Source organism: Pterocles gutturalis, unplaced genomic scaffold (genome assembly GCF_000699245.1).
Source record: "Pterocles gutturalis isolate BGI_N339 unplaced genomic scaffold, ASM69924v1 scaffold39605, whole genome shotgun sequence".
In the NCBI taxonomy this organism is placed as follows: domain Eukaryota; kingdom Metazoa; phylum Chordata; class Aves; order Pterocliformes; family Pteroclidae; genus Pterocles; species Pterocles gutturalis.
The window spans coordinates 3,701-16,977 of NW_010142194.1; the positions used below are offsets into that span (position 1 = coordinate 3,701).

At 38.3% G+C, this 13,277-nt stretch overlaps 1 protein-coding gene across 1 annotated transcript in view; it reads left to right on the top strand.

Annotated features, from left to right (window-relative positions):
- Positions 1-664: 664 nt before the first annotated feature.
- LOC104469688 (kinesin-like protein KIF1B) overlaps positions 665-13,277 on the top strand; it is a gene marked incomplete at its 3' end in the record, with an annotated part of 36,187 nt that continues 23,574 nt past the window's right edge. The window contains exon 1 of the mRNA XM_010084288.1: positions 665-851. Coding sequence (XP_010082590.1) covers positions 746-851 — 106 coding nt within the window. The remainder of the gene's footprint in view (positions 852-13,277) is intronic.

Consider the following 13,277-nt stretch of genomic DNA (forward strand, 5'->3'; position numbering starts at 1 on the left):
CTGAAGGCAGTAATTTTTGATTCCCCTTCTTCCTTACATCCTTTAATCACTAGATCTACAAGTAGTGATGAGGTTTCTATTTCCTTTGAGAAGAAGACTTTCTTAGGACTGCAAAGGGTTCTTTAAGGTTATTGGGTATACCCTTTTCTCTGGAATGGTGTGTACTGAAAGTCAGTGTGATACAGCCCGTCACACTTGTGTTAGTTTTAATATTATTGGTAATGCATTGTGGCAGCGTGGGTTGACAGCTACAGAACCTGGACACACAGTGTATGGCAGCTATCTCATGCTGAAATCTAAGTAGCTGTATCGTTACTGCTAAAATTATCTTTGTTAGGTTAAGCCTAACACATGTTGCAACCAGATCTTCATTTTGGTATTGGCATCCCTACTTTCTGGGAAGAAAACCAAGTAGTGAAAACAAGTATGTTTGTACACTTCAAAAGAACTCCTCCCGATGATGGAAACTTTTGACTAGGGAGACAGTGTACAGGTGCTGTTAAGTGTGTTTCCAGTTCTGTCAAGTGTCAGCTTTTGGGGTGGTGGTGGAGGGGAGGTGATTGCAGAGCAGAAATTGAAGTTATCAAACAATTTTGAACCTCCGTAATTTTATCAAAATCTTGAATGCAATAGCTGTAAATAACTAAATTATGTTTTTCTCTTTAGAAAACACCAAGAAGGATAATTTGAAATACTCTTTGACGCCTTCACTTTCAATTTCTCAACTGCACTATAAGCAACCACAATGTCGGGGGCTTCAGTGAAGGTGGCTGTTCGGGTCCGACCCTTCAATTCCCGAGAAACCAGCAAAGAATCCAAATGTATCATCCAGATGCAAGGCAATTCCACCAGTAAGTTTATTTTAATCTCGTAAGGGATTCTTTCTCTCTCCTCTCCCTTTCTGCTTAAGCCTCTTCTTTTTGTCAGACTAAACTGAGTACTGTGTACATTGTATCATCTCAAATTACTCTTTTAGGGAATCTTCTCTTCCCAGGCTGTCATTATGAACTAGATTGTCTCAAAATTTGACTAGAAAGCCTGGATCAGGAGTATTTTGATTTTGATGCACTTGTTTATTATGTTTGTTTGTGGTGAGCTGAGAATTCTACACAAAGATTAGAATACCTAAGTGAAAACCTTTTTGTTAACTTCATGTGTGGGACTATCACATAGACTGACAGGTACAGGGGTATGTTGCAGACCATCACATGATGTTTGTTGCCGTATGACTCCTGCTTGGGTCTAGTGCTAATTTATTTCCTAACCAATTAGAAGTTTTAGGGTGCTTAAATAGTTATTGTGGGTCTAATCTGGAGAAGACTCTTCTATGGGAAACTGAATATGGGCACACCATTTATTGATTGAGGGGTTTTTTTACATGCTTCTTAACTTATTGATACCATTTGCTGCAGTGTTTTTGGTCGTGTGTAGACTAATAGCTGTACCTATAGACTGCTCTTATGGTGGTTTTTGTTGGGTAATCGACTAGAGTCATCTTGTCTGTAGCTGTAGGAAGTAACACTCCACTGAGTTATTTAGCTGTCTGATTACTTGAGTACTTACTCATGCTTATTAATACAAGGGAGGTTTCATACAGGCTCGTCCCTTTTTTTTAGCTGAGGTTGTAGTTCAGCCTCCTTCAGCAGTGGAATTTGAATCCTGCTTATGGTCGCTTAAATGATATACAATGTTTATGGTTTCGTTGGAAGAGAGGTATCACACAGAAGAGACCTTACTTTTCAGTGCAGTAAGTTCTTATCTTCAGACATTGGGATATTGCCTGAAGATACTTTTTCTTTGGCTGGATTTCAAAATTTCCATTTAAAATGAGGGAGGGAAAAATGTTTAGAAGTCATCTCATGTGCAAACAGGTCCTTGTCCCAATGTTGTCTGCCAACTTTCAGACCAAACCAGTGTAGAATGGAAGAACTACGGCACTTCCATAACAAATGCCACCAAGCTCTGGACCACAGTAGCACTACTGGGTGCCACTGTAACAGATATTCTTGCTGCTGTCATGACATGACAGTGAGCATTTTAGATGCTTAAGATTTTTTTAACTCCAGGACCCTGTGGAAGGAGCTTGTTTGTGGTACAATGACAAGGATGAGCAGTGAATCTCTGGAAATCTGTAAGTTTGAAATGTGATGTAGACAAAAGACACTGGTTCTGATTCTGAATGCTAGAGCTACACTACAAAGACACATTCTCAAGAAACTGCATCAGCTTTCCAAAGGAGAAAAATACTTTATTTATACTTGATTTATCTAGTTGGAAATTTCTTTACAGCTTTTGCTGTATTTTGTGCTCTGGAAATGCTCTAATCTGTAGCCTTCTATTTGAGTCCTATGGCTCTGATACAAGATGGGTGATAGGACAGATGGTCAGGTTGAAGTCATCAGGGGCCATTACAGAATGTGGGAAGGAATCATCAGTTGCTATAGTTATACATTCTTCCAATCTGTGGGCTATTTTTTCCCTGTATTTCCCTCTCAGAGGAGAACTATAGAAGAATGCAATTTTACTTGTTGAACAGAAGAGTTCATATAATAAAAGATATGAAAAAGGCATTGTTTGGTGGGGAAAACCTGAGCAGAAAGCTTTTCTTCAAATAATCTTCTTGATGAAGTTGCGTGACGCACAGAACTTCAAGCTGAAATTCTTCTGGTATGCTTTTAGGCTGCATGTTAGATTTGGGGGCCTAACTACTGTTGCTATTTCTTTCTTTTTCATGATTCCTCATTCTTTCCAGCCTCACAGTTACATTATTGAACTCATTATTAAGGTCTGAACTTGTTGGCTAAAAGCTGACTACAGAAAGTGATATTAATGTATCTGATGCAGCAATTTCAAAATAAAGGGAATTCGGTAGTAATTCAAGGCTATGGAGTTCCTACTTCATACCTTCAAATGTGTCAGTGAAATGATCAAGGCTTAGATATCTTGCTTCTGAGAAAGTTAGTTATTTTTCATTTGTGCACTGACCAAGTTTGCAAGAGGCAAATCTGAGAGGCTGGTGATATGTCGAGTAGTGACTATTTTAAGCATCCAAGAGAGTTAAAGTTCCCTTATCTTGGAATTAACGTCTAATGGACTATTATGATGAACAGGATTGATGAGACAGTGTGCCGTCTGATAGCTCAGAAGGGGTTTTGGCTGTTACTTGGACTTCAGTTCTTTATGTATTTATTGGCCAGGCTATTCTACAAATCCTTTGTGGGTCCTGAGTTTAAACTTTGTCCAAGTCTGAGTTTTGTCAATATATATAGCCTATATCAGGCTGATATAGGCAGAGACTATGTCATAGTGAAACAGGTAAAGTACTGAGGATTATTCTAGGAAAACAGTATAGAGAGAGAGATAAAAAAGTGTATCACAGGTGTACTCCACTTATGTTTTTGTAATGAATGTATGAAAAAAGGAGTGTTTTCTGACATCTATAATGAAGTATATTCTTGAAGTCGGGATGCCACTGAGGTTGTTGCCTGACATGCTGCTTTTATTTGTCAGTTTTTGTGTGAATTTGGCTGTTACAGCTTCTGGGAGTGCCTGTTACTTCATGGTGGGCTTGCCACCAAAACAGAACATTCTCCTAGGTTAGAAAGCTTGTTCTCAGTTTTGTTACACAGTTTAACTTTGCATTAGTAGCAAAAAAAGTGTAATTTTGTTGTGGACTTGGTGTCTTACAGGATTAACTTGTTACCTTATGTGGCTTTTGTGTCATTTCCTCATAGAAGTTTGAGGCCTTTAATGAAGATCTATAGATCTCCATCTTTACTGTTTCCCAGTGTTTAAAAAATGACAGTGTAGCTGAATATAGTTCTGTGTATGTCTGAATCTCAGTAAAAAGAGAATTCTTACAAACGTCTTTAACCCACAATGTTAAGAGCACTTACTGTGACTAACTGGGACTTCTGTTTTTATGTCAGAAGGATGGAAAATACAGGACTTTTGAAATCAGTACTCGAAACATGGATTGTCTCTTAGTTTGGTCTAGTAACTAAGATGACGAGTAATTTTTTTCCCCTTATAGTTGCAAAGGTATTGATGTGCAGTAATAAACTGTCTTGCACTTAAAGAATTGTCAGTCTTTATGTTTTTAAAATACATGTTGCAAAAACAAAATTCTTCAGTCCAGCTGAAGTCACATGTGCTGAGTGCATTAAGGGGCTGGTATTTTGGCAGCAGGCCTGTGCTGCTCAGATCATATCTAATTGCAGATGGTATCCATTTAAATGATACTGCCAAAAGTTCTTCAGTGGAAATGGGAGAAGTGAGGGTAGGAGAACAGAAGATAACAGAGGAATTCTTAAAGACAGGAGAAGTTAGAAGCTCCAAATCCTACTACTTAAGTTAATTTGCAAATTGCTTTCCGAAGAAGAGGCAATGTTGCCATGAAATTACTAATTAAAAAGCCTCACAAAAACAGTAACTGAGATTAATTTCAGAAAATACTATAGTTGTTTTTATTATTATTATCACTTATCTAAGATCTTAAGATCTTTGTTTTTAGAAGCACCCACTATACAGGTGGATTCAATTGACCTAAATACTTTGTTTTCATTTGGGGTTGTGTTCTGAAGAGCATATCTTCAGTATTTTCCATAGTACAGATGTCACCAGTAGACATGAACGTGTGCCTGGAAGTCTCGATGCGCACATACCCGCTCAGGACTAGGCACAGTACAGCTGCGTTTGTAGCATTGCCCACGGTGCAGTCAGCCATGCCAGGGTTCCTGGTGAGAGAAGGGAGAAGTTAGTGGGCTCTAAGGACTTTTCATATTGATAATTAATTCCCTAGGGTGATCCCTCTGTTAGCAGGCCTTACTATCAGTTACCCTGACACTGCCAAATATATTGTTTTTTTTCATATTCTGCTTATTGCAGAATATTTTCAACTGAAACTTGGCATCAGTGGGCTGTTAAGTTGCTTTTTGTGGTGGTGGTTTATTGATAAAATTCCACCTAATATTGAAACAGACTGAAACTTCTGAAATAACCCTAATACACTTTTGCCATTTCCTCTGAGATAACTTTGTTCAGTTTTGTCAGTCTTTAGATAAATCTGAAGATCTCTCTGCTTTAATATTTTCTTTAGGTTAATGGATAGGTGGTATATTGTGCTCTAGGTCAAACTCCCAAGTAGCTTTTTGAAATCAATAATTCTAGATCATATTTTGATTGAATTTTGATTGAATATGTTTTATCTTTAACTCCTGCTTTTTCACTTTCTTTGGAATGATTTGCACCAAGGCATCTTAGCCACACTGTATTAATTACTTGTTGCCTGTCCACTCCATAAATTACTGTTTTAGTGGTGAGTGGGAAGAAGATTCTGCTGTATAATGCATGGGATGAAGGGTGAGCTATAGATCTAAGAGTGTTGTGTCCCTAGTTCTTGTACTCCTTCTTGTATAATGTTTTGAAATGTAACAAATACAAAGTTGGCAGCTGCTGTCTTGGAATACTGAAATGAAAAGCTAAACTATTCTGTGCCTGAAGACTTCCCTAGAGTTGTGGTTTTTCTGTGGGGTTGTTGTTGTTGTTTGTTTGTTGTTTTTTTTTTTTTTGTGGAAGTGATTTGATAGTCCTGTCTGTAAATAAATAATGCATAAGTAAAAACAAATTAAAATGAAGCAGAGGTTCAAGCTAGTAGCTACAAGATAACGTTTAGATATTCATTGCTAGCAAAGAGTCCAGCTAGCTTATTCTTTTTAAAAGATGAATGAATATGTAGAAAACTAAACTAATGAAGCAGGGAAATAAGGAAGTATCCTACTTGGAATATGTCCTCTGTAATTGATATTACGTTACTTGTGTGCTAGATGTATGAAAATAGGTTTTAGCATCTTGTGGGTGCCAGCGACAGGGTAAACCAAAGTTTTCAAACCGTAGTTCATCTGCGATTGTTGCAGATTCTGATTTGCCATTGACCATATTCATGTAGAAATGTGCCTGCACAGTCTAGGTTAGCTTGAAAGATAGGAGTGCAACTGAGTCCTTAGGTTAGGACTGAAAATTACCTGTTTGTATTTTAACTCATTAATAGTCTCTGTGGCTTGGTAGAGTTGGACAGCGTAAGGTATTGGATGTTTGATGTAAATAGGCACAATGGAGCGGTCCCATCTGCCAGTAACAATAGTCACAGCTGCTGCTGTAGACATATGGCGGTTAGGTTCTCAAGCAGGCATCCTTGGCATCTGAAAAACTTTGTAAGGCATTCTGAAGTTGATTTATAGAGGTTGAGGAAAAAAAAAATTTTTTTCTTGTAATGGTTGTTTGGGTTTTTTTCTCTCTGAGGTTTCTAAGCCTCTGGACTAAACCTAAATATTTAAATAAAAAAAAAAAAAAAAAGAAAAACATGTAGTTTAAGTTCCTTTTCTGTTTGGGTCTTTTTTTTTTTTTTCTTTTAAGATACATCCTGCTTTATGCAGTTGTTCTGGAGCAAAATAAAAATGGGTAGAACATTGTAGGACTTAACTTAAAAGGCTTTTGATTTTTGGTATATTTGTCTGAATTAGTGAGATTTGAAATATAGTACTATACATTGCTGATATTTGAAAAGCAATACAAAAGTCAAAACTATTGAAAGGTTCATGGAGCAAGGCAGCCTCATCAGTAATTCAGCCAGTGCTTTATTGGTATACGTTGGCAGGGGATATTGTTAAATTTTGCTTTTTTTCATTGTTATGGAGCTCTAAAAAGTAGTAACCTCTTTCAAAGAAGCTTAATCCTAAAGGGGGATTCTTCTTTTTGAGTGGAAAAAAATACTGGAATTTTTTATGTGCTTGGTTTTCCTTCTAAAGCCTTTCTCATGATTGTGCAGAATTAACACTTCAAGTTATTTTTATACAATGTTAAGAAAAAAAAAAGAAGAAGAAAAATCTCTTTGGAAGACGACTTTGAGGAGGTGGGAGAAGATGAACAGTTCGTGATTTTTAAATGTTGGAGGTACATGGGCCTGGAGCAAGACCGTGGGATGGCTAGGATCTTCTAGCTCCTGTTAAATACAGTTGGACTACATTTAAAAAAACTGTTATGGAGTTAGTACAGAACTGTAGTAGAGAGAAATAATGTTACTTATGAACCCAGAAAAGTTTTCTGTCAGTGGGCAGTAAACAGCGTGAAATGCTGCCCCTTCAGAATTAGTGCCCACTGACACAGAAGGAGGGTTTTAGAGATTATTCTTAGTATCTTTTTTTTTTTTATGCTTAAATAATATGCCACCTTTCAGTGTGCAAGTAGAAGTAAAGAAAATCCCAGTTGTCAGTGGGAGCTACTTAAAGAATGGGTTGTTTTCTCTACATGAATCCTTTGAGATATTGAGGCTGGCAGAAGTGACTCCCCTGGATTCCAGTGCTGCATGATGGCCTCTTAATGTGGTGCCGGCATGTGTCTGAGGGTCAAAATGGCCTTTGGAGAAGGTCATTGGCTCTTGGAAATGTAGTCAAGAAAAAGCAGGGGGTGAAAGGAGATATTGTTTTATCTGATTTGAAGCGGAAAACACGTGAGGAAGGAATTCAGCTCAACTCCAAGTGCTTAGCCAGCTACATACATAGACCTGATACGCATCTTCTGCAGCAGGACATCTCCAGGTAATCAGCTGACGATGGAAGTTTTGGAATGGTTTTGGTTCAGCTTTTCAGATGGGTAGAACTGTGTGGTTCAACTGTCTCCTGGCTGGTTCAAAGCCTGCTGGCCGTGCTGTTCTCCCAGAACACCAGCTGTAGGGATGGTATTTATAGCACTTGGATCTGTAAGAGCAGCTGAGGATGAGAGCAGCTTTCTAGCAGCTTCTGTGCGCAAGCATTTGCCTTTCTCTGGTGCTGTTGAGCCTCACTCCCTCCCCCATCCAACCTTTCTCCCAGTACAGGGCTGAAATTCCACAGTGGGGAGAGAATCCGGTTGAATTCCAAATGAGCTGTTCTTAGTTTCTACTTGGTTTCCTTCCCTTTGAATGATTTGAAAAATGCAAACAATGCTTTGAAAAGAAAGCACTGCTTTACAAGCTGGAAGTGTCCATTTCCCTTCATTTATCTCTTATAATAACAACCCTGAAAGTCTGTCTTATAAAAACAGTATAGCCATATATCTGATTGCAATGTATGCCTAGGAAAGAAGCCTGTATTAAACGTGTCTTTGGGGTGTTATTCACGTTCCAACAAAGAATGTCTGCTCCACCCTGCTCTCAGTAACGAACATGTTCTCATTGTTGTCATTCCAGTCTACAGATGGCGCAGATATATTTTCCAGACCCATGCATTTTAAGAGAATGTATATTTAATATTAATTTGGTCTTTTGGAGTCAATGCTAAAAGCAGCAGATCTTTTATATTGGTTAAATTGATTATTCAGACATCATAAAATAAAACTACTGCTTATATTGCTTCAAGCAGAATTTGAAGAAGCCAAAAAACTGAATTATTTGGTATATATTTCCCTGAATGTTACCCCTTCCAAAGTTCTGTATAGACAATCATGGTTTTTAAAAATTTCTGCCTATTCCTTTACCAATGATTAATGAGAACAGAAGTGAAGACAGGACAGTGCCGTTTACACTAGCTTTTATCTCTTAACATATGTTGGCATTTGGTAGGAATGTGTGCTCTGTGTAGGTTACTGCTGCCACTTGGAGAATTATTGGGGCTGGTGTGAAGCCCGTTCCGTGCGTTTTCATGTGGAAATGAAAGAGGCGTTGTGCCTTCAGCATTGGCAGCTGTGGTAGGAATATGGGAATGGAAGATGCGAATGACAGGAAGCAGACTGTATTGCACAAATGGTGGAAGTTCTGTTTCTCCAGTTCTATACCTGACTTCTACCATTATTGGGTTTTATTGCTGACTGGCAATTGTCTGTTTGTTTGGGGGTTTTTTGGGGTGTGGGGTTTATATTTTTTTTTTTTTATATTAACTATCAGTCTGTCTCCCAGCCCCCAGCACTGACTGTATATCAGCTAATCCCAGGATTTAGCCCAAGTTAATTCTGTCTGCTGGTGTTTATCTGAAGGGCAAACTGCAGTTAGCCGGTTCTTCACTGGAGTACGTACGGTGACTAGTGTGTGGCATGTCTGATGGCAGGATGCCCTGTAATACGGGTCTGATTGCTAACAGAGGTGGAGCTGTTGAATCTAGTGACTTCACTTTAAATGCAATGACAGATAAGAGAATAATTTCAGTTCTTAACTCTTGTGTGCTTTGCGCTCTCTCTGTTCCAAGAGTTTATTAGAAAGAATTGCTTTTATCCCCAGATACTGAGCTGCAGATAATTTGTGACATGCTGAGGAGCAGTGCTGACTGGGATGAAAACAGATTAGGTTTGGACTACAAATTCAGTGTTGTCATAATCTGACATGAGATTTAAGTGTTTAAGAAGTAGTGTGGTCATTCTTTTTGCCTGCAAAATTATTCATGTGGCTGAGTGGACAGGAATGGAATGAGGGGGCTGGTCTTGGCTAAGCTTGCTTGCCTTTTTCTTATTTTTATTTTTCTTTCTTCTCTGTAGGTTTCCCGCAGTCTGTTTACTTGGTTGGTTTTAATGGAGAATGGAAGTGTAATTCCAGAATTAAAGCCCTGAAGTGGGAATATGTTGGTGTATATGTTTAGGAAGGGGTGGAAAGGCAGAGAATGCTACTTCCAGTTGAAAGTATGCCAGAAGACTGTAACTTTGCATCAGCTCTCTGTTGTGCACCACAGTCTGGTTATAATTGTAAAATAAAGTGAATATTTGAGGTGTGCTTTTAGAATTTCAGCTTCAACAAATCAGGATTGGATTATAAGGCAAAAAAGAAATCAGATGTTCAAAATTACAGTAGGAATGCAAAATAATATGTACTACAAAACATGTGGGTACTGTTTAAATAGTGAAGCGGTCTTTCAAAGTTTGCTACGTTTTTTGCTTAAGTTAAAAACTAGCAATGGATTTGAAAGGTTGAAAATGTATGTTATTTCTGTGCTAGCTGATAAAGCAGATGGTGGATGGTTTGAAAAATGTTAATCAGGAACAAGTAGGATGAACTGTGGAAGTACCTTGTGCCGAGAAATGAGGTTGCCTGTTTAAGTAAGGGCATGTTAAAATCCAAATGTTTTGTGGAGATTGGCTTGTTACTGTTGATGCAGCACACATCTAAAATTATAATTTCTTCATTGATTTTTGCTTATCTTTTCCCCTTATCTTTTATTAGGCTGTACTGCTCCTACAATGTACTTCTGTACAAGGACTAATTAGTTAAAATATGTGAGTCTTATGTAGTGATACAAAATTTTAGATTATTCACTGTGAATAAATTAGTTTTAGTGGTGGTTTCCTTACCTTTTGGTCAGTGATGTGTAAAACTCATATGTTTGTAGTTGTAGGTGTCAAAAAGCCCACCCACCAAAGTTAAGCAGCTAAGCAGCAAAAAAGAATTGTTTAATGGATTTGGGCTTCAGAGAATATGTGGATTACTCCTGCTTAGAGGTACCTCAGATGGCATGAAGCACCTCTATATGGTTTACTATATAACTTTAAGGAGAAATAAGCTTTAAAAATGCAATCTGTGTGTCTAGGTTGGGATAGCAGTGGGTTTTAAATAAACTGCCTCATATTAAATGGTAATGCTGCATAGCTATTCACACAATACACTTTTATTTGAATTTTATATAAATTTATGGCATGTAATTATTTTTTCTGCTTGCTTACCAAGGTAGAAAATGGATATAAATATTATGTCTGAAGGTGAAACATATTAATTCAAAATTTCTGAAAATTCATAGCTCAAATAAAAAGGAATAATGTGGGCATTTGTCTCCTTCAAGCAACTCAACAATTTGTAGAGTATATTTTTAAAACATGAATATTCCCATGACTTTTTCTCAGTCTTCCATTCCAAAGGTAAATGATGGCTATTAATCCGAACTGTGGTTGTTGCTTTGATCCTGGAAGAGTTTTTAGACACTGCAGTAGGAAAATACTGTCTGCAACTTGCTTCACCCTTCCTGCATTTCTGAATTCTTTATGTAGCCTTTTTCAGTAGCAATGGTATACGAGATGGTGATTTTGTAAAATACCCTTTCTAGTTTCTGTTTGATGCAGAAACCTTAGCTTGGGAAAAGCTTAAAGATTCGATGTGACCTAAGAAGTTGGCTCTTGGTTAAGCAAGGGGCCTGAAAAAAGGGATTGAGTTTCTCAGAAGCTGGCTGCTCAGGCAAACTCCAGCATTCAAAACTGCTATGGTGCCGTGCTGGTGGTAACTAATTATGGCTGCAACACAAAGCTTTAGTGTCAGTTTGCAAACAGAAAAGTTAATTGCCATATTGGGCATTTGAAACAGCAGATAAACAAATTTATTCTGTAAGATAAAAAGGCCATTAATGTGTTCCTGCTGTGATCGTCTGCCTTATTGCCTTTCTCATTTCCTGAGGCTCTGTAATTAAACCATTAGCTGTGTACCATGCCATGAGTGTGCTGTGGTGAGAGGAGATAGATGATGACCCTATTTCATGATTCAGTAATACAGTTCATCTTGGCCTTGCATGGTTTAGAAAACAAACAAAGTAACTGAAAGGCTTTTAGTGCTCTTGTGGGTGTTAGAGACATTGGAAACAGTCCTCTTTTTAGTTGTTTGTTTCCTTGTACAGCTGAAAACACAGCTTTCTGAATAACATGGTACCTAAAATCAGTGTTGCCCACTCAGTCTAATTTCTGCATGATCATGCTTGGTTTTTGCAATTTGGCATATGAATTTTTATGATAAAGCTTACCTGCACTATAAGAAGTCTTTTAATTTCTTCAGGAATATCCATTAGCTTCATTTAAAAGTAGCTAGATTTCATGGATCTGCTTGTCCCTCCAAAGAAGATGCTTGGTGCAATAGACACCTTCAAATGAGGTCAGTTACTTCCGTCTGAATTCCTGGTTTCTTAGCTGCCTCACCATCTTCTTTCAGGTTTCTGATCTCACACTCTTGCATGCCTGATCACTTGGTTCAGACGTGGACCACATCAGACATGAGTGATGCTGGTAGCTACCCACTTGGTGCTTGGCGTTGCACATGAAGAGGGTTTCAGTCCGATTGAAATCTGTTTGGGTCGTACTCTTATATTTTCTCCATCAGTCAGCTCTGTTCGATTCATTTGTAGACAGACTGATAATTCTGTTGCAGCAGTGATTCTGAACATGGAGGATGTAGACTCTGTGTAAGAAACAGGAGTGGGGATAAGCAGACCTCAGGCTTGGAGTAGAAGCTGAGTGAAAAGGCTGTGACCGAATCACAGTGGTGAGGAACAGCATGCAGAGTTCCTGGCAGCCAGGAGGTTTTCTCTGACCCGTTCCTGTTGCAGTGGAAGGTTTTGGCCAGGCAGCTGCATTCCCAACCTCTGACAGAGCTGCCTTCTTGCACGTTAATATCCCTTTCCTGATATGCTTCTCAAGCTATGCTTTATAAAAACATGCATCCTAGAAAGTTTTCAAAATAGTGAGTTGGACATGGAACTTAGTATGAAGGAGCTGAGGAAAGCCTGTCTAAGAAAATAATAATTAAAAATTGGCTTAAAAAAAAATGGGTCAGGGTGAAACCACTTGCATAAATCACAGAGCCTGAACTTCACTCTTCACAAATGTAATGGATCAAATTTAAGCTTGAAGCAAGTAGGATGGAGCTGTAACGGCAAGCTTGTAATACCTTTCCGGACACTAAGCCTGTTGCGTAGCTAGAGATTTTGTCTTTCGTGGGTAGTCAGTGTGCCTTTTTGCACAGAGGTGAATGAAAAAACTAGCTATTCTTCTGATTGAAGGTTTGCTTTGCTTTGCTGCTTTGCTTTCTTTTTGAAAATGGTGGACTAAGTAGAATCCTAGAAGGCAATTTAACTCGTTTCCTTGGAGAGACCAAGTATAGCTTTGCCTTGGACAAGAGAGAAGTCCTTTTTGCTTATAAAAAACAACAATATAAAAATGGAAAAAAAAATCCCTGATGAATACTTGCAGTTTCACTGTTGATTCTAAGAGGAGACAAATCAATCGTGCAGTGAGGTAAATAAGTGAGATCAAAGCTCATCAAAGAGATCAAAGAGGTTTAAGGTGCAAATGCAATCGCAAAAGAAAAACTGCACCGATGTGACATTCAGGTAACCAATGTATGTTTTTAGATTGTAGTTACAAATATTTTTCTTGGTCAGCAGTGATGTAGCTAGGCTTCTGCTTGTCTTGATTCCCTTCACAGTTTGCCAGGCTAGGAGTTTCCCGTTTCCAGGACAATATTGCAAATGCAATGTACCGATAAAGGTAGTTGTTCCTCTCTTTCC